This window comes from Mandrillus leucophaeus, unplaced genomic scaffold (genome assembly GCF_000951045.1).
Source record: "Mandrillus leucophaeus isolate KB7577 unplaced genomic scaffold, Mleu.le_1.0 Scaffold70, whole genome shotgun sequence".
In the NCBI taxonomy this organism is placed as follows: Eukaryota; Metazoa; Chordata; class Mammalia; order Primates; family Cercopithecidae; genus Mandrillus; species Mandrillus leucophaeus.
The window spans coordinates 939138-955768 of NW_012107586.1; the positions used below are offsets into that span (position 1 = coordinate 939138).

The following is a 16631-nucleotide window of genomic DNA, read 5'->3' on the forward strand; positions in this document are numbered from 1 at the left end:
GAGGCTGAGGCAGGAAAATCGCTTGAGCCTGGTGGGGGGTGGGAGCGGTGGAGGTTAGCAGTGAGCCGAGATCATGCCACTGCACTCCAGCCTGGGTGCAGAGTGAGACTCTGTCTCAAAAAAAAAAAAAAAAAGAAAAGAAAAAGAGGATATCAGGGTACATTATATCCAACTGTTGATAAGTTGTCACGTAAGTCCCACCAATTCACAATTTAATATCATATACTCTACACACTCACATTTTCAGTATTTCACAGCACATTAACAAAGTTATCAGGAAAATTGGACTAACATAACCAAAGATGTTACAGAGTGCACACAATTTTGACACGGATAGCAACGTGATCAAGGAATGGTTTTCTTCAGGAAACAATTCTAAACAACCATGAAAATAGAAGTTATATAAAATTTTTAAAGACATATTAAATGCATGACTGTGGTTCTATATTGCCATTTAGTAGGCTTTGTACTATAGGAAATAAAATACCCTCTCCCTAGGGAATGTTAAACTGACTTCCAAGACAGTGAAATCCTCCCATTATTCACTATTCCACTGTTTGCTGGTTGTACCAAACAACAAACAAGTGAATTATTTCACCTTTTAAAAGCTACACTTTAAAAATGGGATGAAGCGGGTGGGATTCCCGCCTTCTTAAAAATGTTTCAGCCGGGCACAGTGGCTCACGCCTGTAATCCCAGCACTTTGGGAGGTCGAGGTGGGCAGATCACCTGAGGTCGGGAGTTTGAGACCAGCCTGACCAATATGGAGAAACCCCATTTCTACTAAAAATACAAAATTAGTTGGGCATGGTGGTGCATGTCTGTAATCCCAGCTACTTGTGAGGCTGAGGCAGGAGAATCGCTTGAACCCGGGAGGCAGAGGTTGCGGTAAGCAGAATTTGAACCTCTGCACTCCAGCTTGGGCAAGAGTGAAACTCCTTTTCAAAAAAAAAAAAATGTTTCTAGGGCTACTAAAAAACTTGCATTTAAAAATAGTCGATAAAAATATTGCTTATCAAAATAGTTGATAAAAATATTTCTCTGAGGCCAAGTGCAGTCGCTCACACCTGTAATCCCAGCACTTTGGGGGGCTGAGGTGGGAGGATGGCTTGATCCCAGGAGTAAAGACCAGGCTGGGCAACATAGGAAGTCCCCGCCTCCACACACACAAAAAAACCCCACAAAAATTAGCTGGGCTTGGCGGCACACACCTGTGGTCCCAGTTACTTGGCAGACTGAAGTAAGTGAATCGCTTGAGTCTAGGGGTTCTAGGCTGCAGTGAGCTACGACTGTGCTACCAGACTCCAGCCTGGGCGGAGCGAGACCCTGTCTCTTTCTTTTTCTCTCTCTCTCTAGCTCTGGATTGTACAAGAAGGGAGACAAGGACCACTGATAAGATATGGTATGTGATACTAATCAGATTCAGCTTCTTTCTGTCCTGCTTCTCCAGAGGCTGAACTCTCCTTGTTTTAGTTTCACCGTTTTCCACAGGGAAATCTTTCATTTCCCTGTTAGCCACTTGGCCTGTTTGCCCTTTGCTCCCATTTTCCCTTGTTTACTTGTCTGAAAATTTATGCTGTCCTGCTGCCTTCGTTGGGCTTCGTTTCCACTTTTGCTGGAGCAGATTTAGCTGACAACCTCGCAAATCTTCACCGCCCCTTCTACTGAGCTGATCTTTCTCTCAGGAATCTTACCCGCAGGGAAGGGCGAGTGTCCGTGCCTGCCTGCCTGCCTGCCTGCCGCAGCCCGCGTAAAGCTGAGCAGCCAGGGCACTGCTGTTCCTTAAAAGTATTATTCAAAATAATTATTTCAGCTTTTAAATAACTCCTTGAGTTTGAATCAAAAGCTGGAAGAGCCGGGGCTCTATGTGCACGTCTGAAAATGTCTTACTCTACATTCTAGAGGTTTCAATATATTTATAATTTTGGCTCATAGATTCTCCACATCTTTTCAGCTTCGATTCTTGCTTTTCCCAGAAACAATTTTCAAGCAGGAGAGAATATTTATTGGACTTGATTTTCTCAGTTTGGGCAGAGGTTTGCAGACACTGCAGGTTGCCAGACCCTTCGTCCAGCCACCTGTCAGCTGGGGGTCATTTGGTATAGAAAGCAGTCATTTCTATGCAAGTTACTGCTCGGGCCTGCCTCCCTCAAAGGGTTAGGGGCTGCGGGCTGGACAGAGGGCTCGTAGTCAAGTAAAGCACTGTGATGACAGCTGCTATTTCTATAATATCTCCCTAGACTTGTCTCCTAAATTAAACCTGGACTCCTCCCTTCCAAGTTGCAGCCACTGGTAACTACTGACAGAGCCTTAGCAGATAACGTCTCATGCCTCCAGGCGTTCGTGCATCCCATTTTCTCTGGAAGAATTTCCTTTTTACTTTTGTGCTCATGGGGAAGTCCTACTCTTCCTGAGTAGGTTCTAAGTTTATCACATCGGTGAAATGTTTCATTATCACACATTTTAGAAGAAATTTTTCTGCATTCATACTCAAGAAAATGTAACTCCAAAATAACCAAAAATAAAATAAAAAGTAGAAAAAAAATCCACAAATGATAAGAGAACAAAAAATAAAAAGTTAAAAAAATAAATGAAAAAAAGAAATTAAAAAAAGATTTTTTTAAAAAGTAAAAAAAAGAAAAGAAAATCTAACTCCACAGCTCTGACACAAAATGCCGTAGGTGTTTTTCTCAATGAGCGAAAAGGGAAGTGAATCTTTAAGTGATTAAGCGAATCGTTCAGTAAATTTGTCGTACTAGCGTTTCAAGAGGCTTAAGGACCACAGGCTCCCGAGTAGGGTGTAATGGAGGGAATCTGCGCACGCTCGGCGGGAATCGGCGCATGCTCGGCGGGAATCTGCGCATGCTCGGCGGGAATCTGCGCAAGCTCGGCGGGAATCTGCGCAAGCTCGGCAGGAGTCTGCGCATGCTCAGAGCTGCGGGGCACGGTTTCCCCGCCCCTTTCAGGCCTAGCAGGAAGCGAAGCGGCTCTTCCCGCTATCTGCCGCTAGTCCACCGGAAGCGAGTTGCGAGACGGCAGGTTCCCGCCCGGAAGAAGCGACCAAAAGCGCCTGAGGACCGGCAACATGGTGCGGTCGGGGAATAAGGTATAAAGAAAGCCATGGGCTTGGGCCTTACCCTTGCGGGGGGATCCGGAGAGGGTGGTTCGGAAGCGGGAATCGTGGGATCACGGCCATGCCAAAGAATGGGGCAAGAGAAGATCATGGTGGTGGGCTCAGTCAGGAGGGCCGGGACCGAGGGATGCGCTATGAGCAAAGCTGGGGATTTGGGGTTCCAAGTCCTGAATTTGAGCCTCGCTGACTCCATATTTTCCACTACCCACCCATCCCATCCCTTTCTCCCTCTCTATCTGCTCTTTGTCTCACCTCCCTCCCCACCCGCCTCCCCCTCTCCCCCTTTATCCCATTCCACTCCTTAACCCCACTTCCTCTATTACTTCGGAGCCTGGGTTCTTAAGATCTCTATGAGAGTGAAAATTAGCTGTGATAAAGCAACTATCCCACAGGGCTTGTTGTAAAACTTAAGAGAAGGACTATCTGTGACTAAAATAACTTAAAATGCAAAGTGTCGTATTATTACCTTTATAATAACGTAATATCCCGCATTTATTGAAAGCCTACTCTGTGAGGGACGGATGTAAACCTTTTATTCCTATCTCATTTAATCTTCACAGCCCCTTGAAGTGAAAACTACCCCCATTTTGCAAGTGGGAAAACCGAGGAATAAAGAACTGTGGGCTTTTCGTGGTGAAATCCGGATTTGAATCCAAGCAGTCTGGTTTCAGGGCCCTGGAGAACCCCTGTGTTGCTAGAAATCTACGACCGTTGGTGTCCCAGATCAATAACAGAAATTACAATGAATTTTAAAGTGATTTTTTTTTTTCAACATAAAAGGGTGGTAGTTGTCTCTGAAGGGTCACTAGAGGGAGATGTGGTTCCAGGGATTAATGAATTCATTCACTACAGATAAACAAGAAACGAGTTTGAGCACTCGTCATTGAGAAATGTTGATTAAAACGATCATGAGCTTTTAATAATGCCACTCACCTCCTTTGTTCCTCCTCTTTCAGCTCCTGAAAACTTTGTAGCTCTAGTGGAGGAGCTATTTGTGGCAGATGGACTGGAAGTAAAATTCTAACAGCTTGTATTGCTTTGGTATAGAAATGAAGAGTTGCTATGCTGCCCAGTTTCTTTTTCTCAGTTTTCTTACTGCTGTCAGATAGGAACTCGGATATATAGACCACTGTGCTTCCAGACAAGAAGTTCCATATTTGAAAACCTTTGATGGCATTTTCTGCATACCTAATTCATGACAAAGTGCTTTAGTCCTCTATAGAGTTTTCTGGTTTAAAAGTAGCTTTTGTGGATGTGTATCAAATAAGTGGAATAGCATATTTTGTGACTCAAGTTTTTTTAGGTTATTATGCCCCAGGCATTGAAACTGGGATGTACATTTTACTGTTCTCAAAGGAATTTTGTGGTTTATTAGCACCTTTTTTTTTGTTTCAAATTATCTATTTTTACTTCAGAAATCTCTTAATATTAGTGCACTGTGTTGTTTGTAAACTAGTGAAAAATAATCTTTCCTTTTCATATGTTACCTGAGATACAACCACATTTAGAAATCATCTATAACTTTCTTGATAGAAATTCATTCAGGTTTTTAAAACATTTCTAGGGTTAAGAGGTCACTTAAAAAAGAGTAATTTCTTTATTGATCACTTCTAAATGTTATTTTTTATCCCTTGTATGGAGTTGCACCAGTTTCCCTGTAACTTCCATCTGTTGATCCTGTTGTCTTTCTTGCAGACCAATCCTTTTATACACAGCTGTCAAATATCTTGGGGGAGGCCAGACACGGTGGCCCATGCCTGTAATCCTAGCACTTTGGGAGGCGGAGGTGGGAGGATTGCTTAAGCCGAGGAATTCAAGACCAGCCTGGGCAACACAGTGAGACCCCATCTCTACAAAAAAGAAAAATTTAAGAATTAGCTGGGCATGGTGGGGTGCAACTGTGGTCCCAGCTATTTGGAAGGCTGAGGTAGCAGGATCACTTGAGCCCTGGAGATGGAGGCAGCAGTGAGCCGTGATCACACCACTGCACTCCAGCCTGGGTGACAGACTATGTCTCAAAAAAAAAGGGAAAAAAATGATGGGGAGGAAGACTATTATGTTTCCATTAATCTTCTCATCTGGCTTAAATATCTAGTTTTTTCCTACTGTTCTTTACATCATGTATTCTTCAGATTCTTCCGTAACGTGCTTGTTTCATGTTCATTTGTAATTAATTTTCCTGGTAAGATGTTAGCCCAGAACTGCTCACAGTTTGTTTGATCGGTACAAAGCATTGCTGGGACTATCAGTGAAAGTCAAGGAATGTTAACTCCAGAAAGGACTTTAAACCTCATCTAGTCCAACAGTTTCCTACCTTTTAGTATTATTAACAGTGAGATTAAGTGACATTCCCAAGGACTCAGAACTAATGGGTAGGAGAGATGGGACTAGATCCCAGGTCTCCCAATTGCTATTATCTTTTTTCACCGGAAAACCCTTCTTTTCTCTTTTTGAATTCACTACACTGTTGATACAGACCAACGTATTTAGGCAATGAAGTAAGATAGGTGCGGGGAATGTGGTGCAAAAGACATTTCACATTGTTGATTGATTTTATAACTCACACTGAAATTGTGAGTTGCCATCAGTCCAGGTCTCTTCTGGCTTGTATTCAGGTAAACTTTGGAAGCCAGGTATAAATAACTTTACATGTATTGCATTTAGTTTATGTTTCTCTTGTTTTCTTAGTCTCCTACATACGTGATTGCTATGTAATGGCTTGTGCCTTAGCTTATGTGATTCCCTCTGTCTGTAACTTCCTTGTTCACATGATTGACTCCTACTCATTAAGACTCACCCAAGGAAGTCCACAGTCAGGAAGCTTTTTCTGCCCCCTCACCACTCTGGTAATCCCCTCCACCAGTCTTGAGTGGATGCTCCTTTTGTGTCTCTCAGTGCCCAGTGCATACTTCTATTCATGGCACATTGTTCTGGTATTATTTGTTATCTTCTGTGTCCTTTACTAGAATAGATTTGGTGTCTTTATTTTAGATCATCAGTTTACAAACTGACTCAAAATTGTCAGGGTCTACCTCTTAGCATATATCTAGATTCTAGCAGTTACTTGTAACAAAAATGCTTCATAACAAATTATGCCCCAAATCAGTGACTTACAATGAAAACATCTGTTCTCATGTTTGTAGGTCTACAGATCAGCTGCAGTTTGTCTGATGCATACTGGGCATAACTGGGTTTAACTCTGGCTTGCAGGTTGGCGTCATATCTACTCATCATGGAGTTATTCTGGGGCTCAGACCAAAGGAGTGGCAGCTATCTGGAGCATGTTGCTCTCCGGGTAGAAACTTCTGTAGCTTTTAGAAAGTACCAGGACTATTTAAGGGTTTTCCGTAGTGAAAATTTATATGTCTTACAAACATTCTTATGTAGAACACATCCCTTTCTCACATCTTTACTAAATAGTGATACAGGTTCGTGAATACAATAAGCAAGGGACATTCTGACCGTCTTTTCTCATGACTTTCTTTTCTCAAACACTCTTTGGAACTTTGTTTTCAGGCAGCTGTTGTGCTGTGCATGGACGTGGGCTTTACCATGAGTAACTCCATTCCTGGTGTAGAATCCCCATTTGAGCAAGCAAAGAAGGTGATAACCATGTTTGTCCAGCGACAGGTAAGTTTCAAATTGACACTGAGCTTGTAACCCATGTTTCAACTGCTTGTTGCCTCTACCTTACTAATGCAAGATACCAGCCTCCTTATAGTGTCCAGCCCTCTGTTTAAGGGAATCTGGGGAGTTTATGTGTACTCACATACAAGTTCACCTTCCACTACAGTCTGATATTTTTTCTTCCCTCATTTTGGCCCCTTCACTATTACAGTTTTTATCAGAAACAAGAGGCAGTAAAAAGTAATGTTTAAAAGCACAGTCCCTAGAGACAGATGACTTGGGTTTGAATCCTTGCTCTGCCATGTTATTTACTAACCTGAACTTGAACAAGTCCTTCAACTTCTTTGTGACTAGTTCAGTTATCTTTTGCTATGTAATAAACTACCCCAAAATATAGTGTCTCACATTTTAAAAAATCATCATTCATGGTTCTGTGGGATGACTGGGTTGCTCAGTTGGGTGATTCTCTATTGAGGCCCCTTACGCAGTTGCAGTCAGATGGCATCTGGGGCTGGAGTCATCCAAAGGCTCAACTGGACGAGATGTCCAAAATGGCTCACTCACATGGCTGGAAGACGATGCTTTCTAGTGGCTGTGAGCTCAGTTGGGGCTGTCCATTAGAACCTCTACATGTGGTTTCTGTATAGTTTGAATTCTCACATGAAACAGCTGGTTCTAAGGAGTATCCGTTCTATGAGACCTTGCCTATGTGGCTTCTTATGACCTATTTTTAAAAACCCCAGAAAGTTGTTTGTTTTTTATTAGTCAAACAAGACACTAAGGCTAGGTCACATTTAAGGGAGGAGAATTAGACTCCCTTTCTTAAAGAGTAGCCTGCAAATACAGGGAGAGAAAGAACGGATGGTGGCTATCTTGAGGTTAGCTACTACAGTGCCTCAGTGTCCCATTTGTAACATGAGAATAATAATACCTGTCACATAGGGTTGTTTTGAGGAATAAAAGAATTAATGTAGATAAAGTGCTTAGAATAGTGCTTGGAATTTTGTAAACACTATGTAAGTATCAGCTGTTTTTATTTCTGCCCCTTCTACTTGGTATGACTGCCACTTTTGCTAAGTCCATGAGTTTCTGCTTCTTTCACTGTCTACTGCTGCTCCTCCTGGACACTTCTGTTCTTCTGTGTGTTTCCACTTCCGTTGAGCACTAGTACGTCCCAACTGTCATTCCAGATTTTTAAAAATCTTGATGACCTTTTGAGGTGTTGTGTCAAGGAAGGTGCTCTAACCCTGTTCTTGGTTATGGTTGTGTTGATGGAATTCAAGTAGCTGGCAGTGCCCTAGTATGCTGTTAGAGAAGGTAGGTAGACATGAGCAGGGCAGGAGAGAGGGCCTCCGAGAATGTTGGGCATTTGTGAAACCATGGTTAGGCAATTAGAAATCTGTCCCTCTGAAGTGATGAGCAGGGCAAGGGAGGGGCCCCAAAGCTGTCAGGTTCTCATTGAGGGGAAGACAGGCGGGCATAAAATACCACTCTAAGGTAATAAGTGGCCATGATTGGCGCCAGGTATTTTAACAACAGACAGAAAACACCTGGAGTTAGCAAGCCATAATCACTAAGGTTTCGAGCATGCGCAGTAAAAGAGCAAGACGGTGAAATTTAACCGGTATAAAAGCTTCCTGTGGGGGCGCTCGAGCAAAAAGGGCGAGTCGCCTCTACTGAGCATGCGCATGACTAGTAAACACATTACGCGTGCGGCCCACTCCTAAGTAGGGCTAGTGCGCATGCGTTGATTAATTCGGCCTGCTCAAGGGAGGAACAAAGGAAACTGGAAGCTCGGGAAAAGATGGCGCCGGGGGGGCGGGGCTGTTTGAAAACTAAACAAAGAAGGGCGCAGCGCGCTTGATTTGTTATGTCGCCCTCTTGGTTCTCTTCCAAGTGTACTCTGCTTTCTCCAGTAAACTCTGACTTTGCTAAAAATAAATTTTTCCTCCTGCTTTAAATCTTGCCTGTGTCTGTCGTTTGAATTCTTTACTTCGAGAAGACCAAGAACTGAGATTACTGCAGAGTCGCCGCTGCGGAGTTTCTCTGGATAACTGCCGACTCACACCCCAGTAACAAGAGTATAGGTGTTTTTTTGTTTGTTTCTGTTTTAAGGAGAAAGAATCAGGAAGTCAGAATCAGGAGCTTAGTGCCACTCCCTTACTACATTCTGAATTTTCTCCCCTCCCATCACTGAGATTTTCTCTAGGGCAAGATTCCCTTGCCTTAAGATGGATGCTTGTCTAGGCGGCAGATACCTGCTCAGCCATTATGCTAGACATGTTTGAATCCAGCAGCAGACACCTTTACTCCATGTACAACTGGGAATTGTAATTGTGTTGTTTACAGACTAAACGATTAAACAGACCGTACAAAAATGAAGAATGACAGAATTCAATTATCTATTCGTACAGCACTCTTCCCCATCAATGTAAAAAGGCTTATGTTAGTAATTAGATGGGGACAAGCCTGTCTTTTGTGTCAGATACTATTTTTGGTTTTTATACTTTATTATGAAGTGTTTCATAAAAGAGGCAAATGCAGAGAGTATACAGGTAACCAATTTTTCCATTGTCTTATGCTATAAATCTTAATGTTTTACCACATTTGTTGGATTTTTTTTTTTTTAAATAAAGTGTTACAGATAAACTTGAAGGCCCTTGCTAACCCTTTTTTTCTCTTCTCCTTTTCTCAGGATTTTGGTAGTTAGTACCATGTATATTTTATACTTGGTCATGAATATATACTCATAAATACTTAGTACTGTATAAAGCTGTCAAAAGTGTATGTAAATGGTTTTATATGGTACATGTAATTCTGTAGCATATCTTTTATCAACCTTTTTTTTTAGATCTTTTCATGTTGATACGTGTTGCACAAATTTATTCATTTTTACTGGAGTATGGTATTTTGTTGTATAAATATTCTGCAATGTATTTTTGCATTCTCCTGTTTATTGATAGTTTGCTTCCAGTTTTTGCCCCATTATAAACGGCGCAGAAGTGTAAACTTCCTATCTGTACATAATTTTTCTAGGGTATACGGTATATGCCTGCCGGTGAAATTGCTGGGATGCAGGCTATCCTGCATTTTTTTTAAACCTCTGGAAAATTTAAACCTTAGACATTCTATAAAGACATACTAAAATCTTTTCAAATTATTCATGATTGGTTCTCTAATTGAGAATTAGAGTTTGATTTGGCTGGAAGTCATCAAGAGCACTTAACCACCCTCCTATTTCCACACCCCAACTTCTGCTGAAAGGAAGGGTGAGACTTATAGTCAATGAAAAAAATCTGTTTAGAACCTAAGAATTGTCATTGTCTGTAAGTCTCATGTTTCATCCCGCCCAGTACTATATGACCCCAGGGATCTGCCATAGGGAGGTCTGGTTTTCCTGCTCCCTGAAGGTTAGGTATTTTATTGCTTCCAGGTTGTTATAATATAGTTTTCTGCCATCTGACGTTTTTTTCTAGGTGTTTGCTGAGAACAAGGATGAGATTGCTTTAGTCCTGTTTGGTACGGATGCCACTGACAATCCCCTTTCTGGTGGGGATCAGTATCAGAACATCACAGTGCACAGACATCTGATGCTACCAGATTTTGATTTACTGGAGGACATTGAAAGCAAAATCCAACCAGGTTCTCAACAGGCTGACTGTATCCTTTTTCTGCCAGAGAAGACTTTAAGAAATTTCCTTTATTCCGGGAATCGTAAAGCAGTTTGATGAGACACCCCCAGAGTTTCAGCTATGAGTATATGGGTATATTTTGCTCTGAGGAGGGGGAGGTAATGTGTTAATAGGGTTTAATGTGAAATTAATCAGTTTAAAACAGTGTCTGGGTTCCTAGCCCTCCACTCACTTCCCTATTCTCTGCATGGGTGATGATATTGAGAGGTTGGGAGGCATAGGAAGAAGGAAGATCCTAGGAGTACATGTGAGCATTGACTATATGCAGAGGGTTTTAGGGGTGCTCGTTAGAAATGTTTGGAGGTGGATAAAAGATTTTTTTTTTTTTTTTGAGACGGGGTCTCGCTCTGTCGCCCAGGCTGGAGTGCAGTGGCCGGATCTCAGCTCACTGCAAGCTCCATCTCCCAGATTCACGCCATTCTCCTGCCTCAGCCTCCTGGGTAGCTGGGACTACAGGCGCCCGCCACCTCGCCCGGCTAGTTTTTTTGTATTTTTTAGTAGAGATGGGGTTTCACTGTGTTAGCCAGGATGGTCTCGATCTCCTGACCTCATGATCTGCCCCTCTCGGCCTCCCAAAGTGGTGGTATTACAGGCTTGAGCCACCGCGCCCGGCCAATAAAAGATATTTTTAAAAGAGCATCCTCCCAGTGTTCTCTACTTTTTTTCTGGGTGGAAGATGTTTTTGTGCCAGAAATCAGATTGATACCCAAAGTGAGATTTCCAGTTTACTCCACAGGTCCCCTAATTTTAAGGGATCACTCTTGTTCTTTTTCTAATCAATTAGTAGTGCTATTCCTGATCACTGGGAAGTGCTGTTGTGTTAGGAGTGACTTGCAAATGCTACATTATGGTTCGCTTCGTATTTAAAAATGAATTGTGACCACCAAAAATGGGTTCTAGATACTATTAAATGACATAATTTTTGGTTAAATGAATGCAATGTGTTAGGTTACCTTTTGTTTATATTTCTTGGTTGTTTTTGGCAGAATATGTACTTTGATATATAGAATGTATGAATATATGTTAGTGAACTTTGGAAGAAGGACATTCAGGCACGTACTTTTAAGTCATCACATAGTTCAGTGTCCACAATTTCCAGCACAGTGGACTTCATTGGAAAGAGTTGCGTGTTCATGGCATGAAGAGACTGTTTGGTGATATCCCTGTCCTTAACTAGCTGAGTCCTGGATGCACTAATCGTGAGCATGGATGTGATTCAACATGAAACAATGTAAGTGTTCCAAGGAAGAGAGCTGGAAGTGAATCTTTCTGCAAAAATTGTATGGGTTAATGTATTGAATGTACTTTGTGATTCATTGTTAATCTAAGCAACATGTTTGTGTGGCAAGAGAAACATTTTATAGAATTGAATGGTTCAGTCCAACCTTTCTGTTTTATAAGAGTTTTAGAAGAGGAAGGGCTATACTCGGTGAGTATTTCTCTGGGAGAAGTAAAACATTTGACTTATTTCAGTTTACTTCCTATTAGATTTAAGCTGATTACCAGGAATTTTAAAAAACACTAAGTGGTATAAGCCATATGTCATTAAGTGCATAGTAACTCTGGCCAACTTCCCTTTTTTGTTGTGTGTGTATGTTGGTGTTTTTGTTTTTGTTTTAGGAGTTGGGGTCTTGTTCTGTCACCCAGGCTAGAGTGCAGTGGTGCCAATATGGCTCACAGCAACCTCAGCTTGGTCTCTTGGGCTCAAGAGATCCTTGCATCTCAGCCTCTTGAGCTACTGGGACTACAGGTGCATGCCACCAAGTCCAGCTAATTTTAGAATTTTTATTTTTGCAGAGATGGTCTCACTATTTTGCCCAGGTTTTCTCAAACTCCTGGCTTCAAGCAGTCCTCCTGTCTTGGCCTCCCAAAATATTAGGATTATAGGCATGAACCTCTATGCCTGGCCTGCTTCCTAATTCGTTATTTAATTATTGTGCCTTGGAAATGTATCTATGGAGACATACATGTACATATACACATACCTCTTGCCTGTCAGGAAAATCATTTGCACTAAAATCCCAGGCCTAAATCTGTGTAATCATTTCTTAGTCTCTACATATCCTCTGCTGAGTCTTGCCACACAAAATCTGCATGGAATCAGAGCAGGATATTTAGAAAGTGAACCTGAGCAAGGCTGAAGTTATAGTATGCTGGGATAATTCTTTGTTTACATTCTGCCTGTATGGAGGCTGGGAAGGGATATTTTTTCATCACATTTGAGTTACGAATCCAGAAAGATAATATTTCCATAATGCTCAGAAATTTTGGCCAAGATGTTCAAAGTATAAAGTATATCAGGTTGATTATGAATTTAATGAGAACTTCATTGGACTACTAGAATGTAATCACATTTATTAACTTTATCCAGATCCGTTTCTAAGCTTCTGTCCTCAGTGACCAAGTATATTTGAGTTTGTAGAAAAATAATAATTCAGGAGAATGATTTCTTAATATGATAACTCTGTCTTTTAGAGGAAAGAAGTTTGAGAAGAGGCATATTGAAATATTCACTGACCTCAGCAGCCGATTCAGCAAAAGTCAGCTGGATATTATAATTCATAGCTTGAAGAAATGTGACATCTCCCTGCAATTCTTGTAAGAGCCTAAGAATAATGCATGTAGACAAATCCTGTGATTTCCTAATGCACTGAATGGGACCTCTTTATAAAAGAGTACTTGGTTTATGGGAATTTTCACTTTCTGCTCCAAGGCTGAATCTGTCAGATGACTGACTACTCAGCAAACATTTGCTGATTACTTTCTGTGTTCTAGGAACTGTTCTGAGTGGTGATGACGAAAAGATGAAAGTCAGTGATCTAGAAGAATTGAGCTTAGTGGCAGATCATTGTTTAGTGTTGTTAGACTCAAAGAATTGAGGATTAGAAGAACCCTTTGAGGATATCCAGTTTGTCTCCTTCCTGCATAGAAGGCTTTACCCAAACAGTTAGCAGATTGATGGATTTTTTTTTTTTTTAAACAGCTCTAGAGAACTGTGTCCTATAGAGAGTGGATGTTTTAGGGTAGACAGGAATGCCAACTTGGGAATCATTCTAAATACATAACATGTTTATATTTAATTCTTTACAGATCCAAAATATGTAGACACATATGTAAAATTTGATTTGCTTGTGTTTATTCAGAGATGGAGTATAAAACTTTAGGGGAAAAATATGTATTTCACAATTTGTTAGGGAGAGAATTCCTCCTCGCACAGTAACTTGAATTTTCCCTCCAGGATTTATTTTCTCTGTGTTATATCCCTAACAAAAATTTCTTTTCATTACAGTAACCCTTCCTGCTGCATTTGGAACCTATTTTTTCTTGTCCTATTTTTGGTGACAATTGAGTGGTGATATAGGATGTTGAATTATTAATCTTCTGGGAATACTCGTTTTTCAAATTGAGAGCTATGCCAAGAAGCCTGTAGCTTAGAGTAGTAAGCCTTTGGCTTCATAAAATGCCAGGGGACATGAAGAACTTGTTTTGCGTATATGAGTAGTCTTCTCTTAAAACTACTGAGTGACATCTCCTTTCTGTATGACTGGAAAAAGAGTTCAGAATAACCCATCAAACCAGTACTTGTTAAGATGGTACTTCAGAGAAATTAAGTGCTTTTAAGTGACACTTCTTATTGAATTGAGGTTTTTCTCAGTACTTCAGAAGCCCAGCTCAGCTTCTGGTCCCTTTTCATAATCTCAGGATGCCTTTACATGTTAGAAGCATACTGCATTTCTGTGAATGTCATTCGAAAGAGCTACCCATTTTTTTTGATGAGCAATACAGAAAAGTGTGCAGAAGAGAAAGCATAACCTATCTGCTTTTTATTTGGTTGTATTTTTTTCTTGGTAATGTGCTTTCTTCCTGTGCTACAAACCTCCAGCATACAAAGTAGAGTTCATAGTTTTACTGTTTGATGTATTCCATGTACAACTGATTGTTGTAATTGGACTAAAAAAAATACCAGCAGCCAGAGAAGCACTGTGTTCTGTTTTTAATTAATTAATTAATTGATTTGTTTTTAGAGATGAAGTCTTCTTCTGTAGTGGCATAGTTATAGCTCACTGTAGCCTAAAACTCTTGGGTTCAAGTGAACCTCCTACCTGAGCCTTCTGTATAGCTGAGACTACAGATGCATGTTACCCCACCCAGCAGTTTTTAGGTTTTTTGTTGTTGTTGGTTTGTTTGTTTTTGAGATGGAGTCTCACTCTGTTGCCTAGGTTGGAGTGCAGTGGCGCAATCTCGGCCCACTGCAACCTCTGCCTCCCAGGCTCAAGCAGTTCTCCTGTCTCAGCCTCCCTAGTAGCTGGGATTTCAGGTGTGTGCCACCATGCCTGGCTAATATTTGTATTTTTAGTAGAGATGGAGTTTTACCATGTTGGCCAGCCTGCTCTTGAACTCCTGACCTCAAGTAATCCACCTGCCTTGGCCTCCCAAAGTGCTTGGATTACAGGCGTGAGCCACTATGCCTGGTGTAGTTTTTAGTTTCTTCTACTGACTACTGAGGAAGCTTATTTCTGATCTAATGCAGAATAGCCAGAACTGTTACTGTAATTTCTTTTTCCAGGATAACTTCCTTTCTCTTCGCTTTTATGACATTTGTCCTTTTCTGGTTGTTGCTTTGGAAACAGGAGTAACCTGATGCAAACCTTGTGTGTCACACTTTCCTCCCTGGAAACTTTTTACCTGATGAATAATGTGGGACATGCAAATTACATCATGCTGTGTTTGCTAAGTAGATGAAGAAATATTGCAAACAGAAAGTCCTGTTTTAACTCTAGCAAATAAAGTGAGAAATCATCTTAAAAACAAATTTATTTCTCATAGTTCTGGAGGCCAGGAAGTCCAAGATCACAGCACTAACAGATTTGGTATCTGCTGAGAGATCTCTGCTCTCAAGATGGTGCCTTGTTGCTGTGTCGTCCCATGTCAAAAGGGCTAACACTGTTCTCACATGGTAGAAGGACATAAAAGGCAAAAATGGCAAAAAGCCTCTCCATTTTTTTTTAAGGTCGCTAATTCCATTTATGAGTTCCCCACCCTCAGGATTTCATTACCTCTTGAAGGGCCTCTGTCTTAATGGTATCATATTGGTGATTAGATTTCAAAACAATGATTTTGGGGGACACGTATAGACCATTACAATGTGGAAGAGGCCAGTCTGAGAGAGGGAAGCCAGCATAAAGGCAAATGAAGGTATAATAGAGAGAGGGGGAGGGAAATCCTTGCCACAGTTGAGACCCTGGGTCTGGACTTTCTAAGGCCTTGTGCCACCCTGCCCTTTCAATTACTTGGTTATGTAGTAGCCAATGATTTTCCCCTTTTACAAATCAAAGACGTTTCAGTCACTTGAAACTGGGAGAATATTGGCTAAGGTAGGTAAGAGTCGTTTGACAGCTGAGAAATTCAAAGCTTGGTAAGGTTGACTGATGTGCTCATTTTCTCATAGCTGATGAGTTACAGTTATAGGATTAGAACACTAACTACTGTTGATCTTTCTTTAATAGCTTGCCTTTCTCGCTTGGCATGGAAGATGGAAGTGGGGACAGAGGAGATGGCACCTTTCGCTTGGGTGGCCATGGGCCCTCCTTTCCACTAAAAGGAATTACCGAACAGCAAAAAGAAGGTCTTGAGATAGTGAAAATGGTGATGATATCTTTAGAAGGTGAAGATGGGTTGGATGAAATTTATTCATTCAGGTAAGAATTGAAAAAATTGATGGGAATTTTTAATTGTACCCTCATAAATTGCTGTTTTGATTAGAGGTCTCCCAAATGTTTCCTTTTTCTGGGCCACTATTGAATTAGTCATTCCTTAATATTCTGAGTTTTGTGAAATAAATCGTACACCCACCCTTAATCACCCTTTTTAAAGTTTGCGTTCTTGGCACGTGTTTCTCATTTATTTGCAGGACCTGTGTCAGCGAAGTTCAGGAGTATATAGATACCATGAGAAATTAACAAGTCAAATTGCAAAAGATTAAATAGTAGATTTCTTCATTATGCCAAGCTTGGGATACATTTCTTGGGCCCTTTCTTTTTACACATCTACAAAAAACATTCTTAATTACAGAAAGTGGTCTCAGATCTGAGATAGTCACTATCTTCTTATCATCCATTTAAGGTTTTAGAAAGTAGCATACTATGGTTTAGTGATTTTTAAAAAAACTTTTGTTCACA

General features: G+C 41.0%; 1 protein-coding gene across 1 annotated transcript in view; it reads left to right on the plus strand.

The window, feature by feature from the left end:
* The first annotated feature begins 1170 nt into the window (after positions 1 to 1170).
* Positions 1171 to 16631, plus strand: part of XRCC5 (X-ray repair complementing defective repair in Chinese hamster cells 5 (double-strand-break rejoining)) — a 94600-nt gene continuing 79139 nt past the window's right edge. Inside the window, exons 1-8 of the mRNA XM_011964563.1 lie at positions 1171 to 1240; positions 1357 to 1402; positions 2760 to 3106; positions 6650 to 6763; positions 10237 to 10420; positions 11635 to 11683; positions 12928 to 13050; positions 15960 to 16151. Of these exons, the coding sequence (XP_011819953.1) occupies positions 3086 to 3106; positions 6650 to 6763; positions 10237 to 10420; positions 11635 to 11683; positions 12928 to 13050; positions 15960 to 16151 (683 nt within the window). The 5' untranslated portion in view covers positions 1171 to 1240; positions 1357 to 1402; positions 2760 to 3085. The remainder of the gene's footprint in view (positions 1241 to 1356; positions 1403 to 2759; positions 3107 to 6649; positions 6764 to 10236; positions 10421 to 11634; positions 11684 to 12927; positions 13051 to 15959; positions 16152 to 16631) is intronic.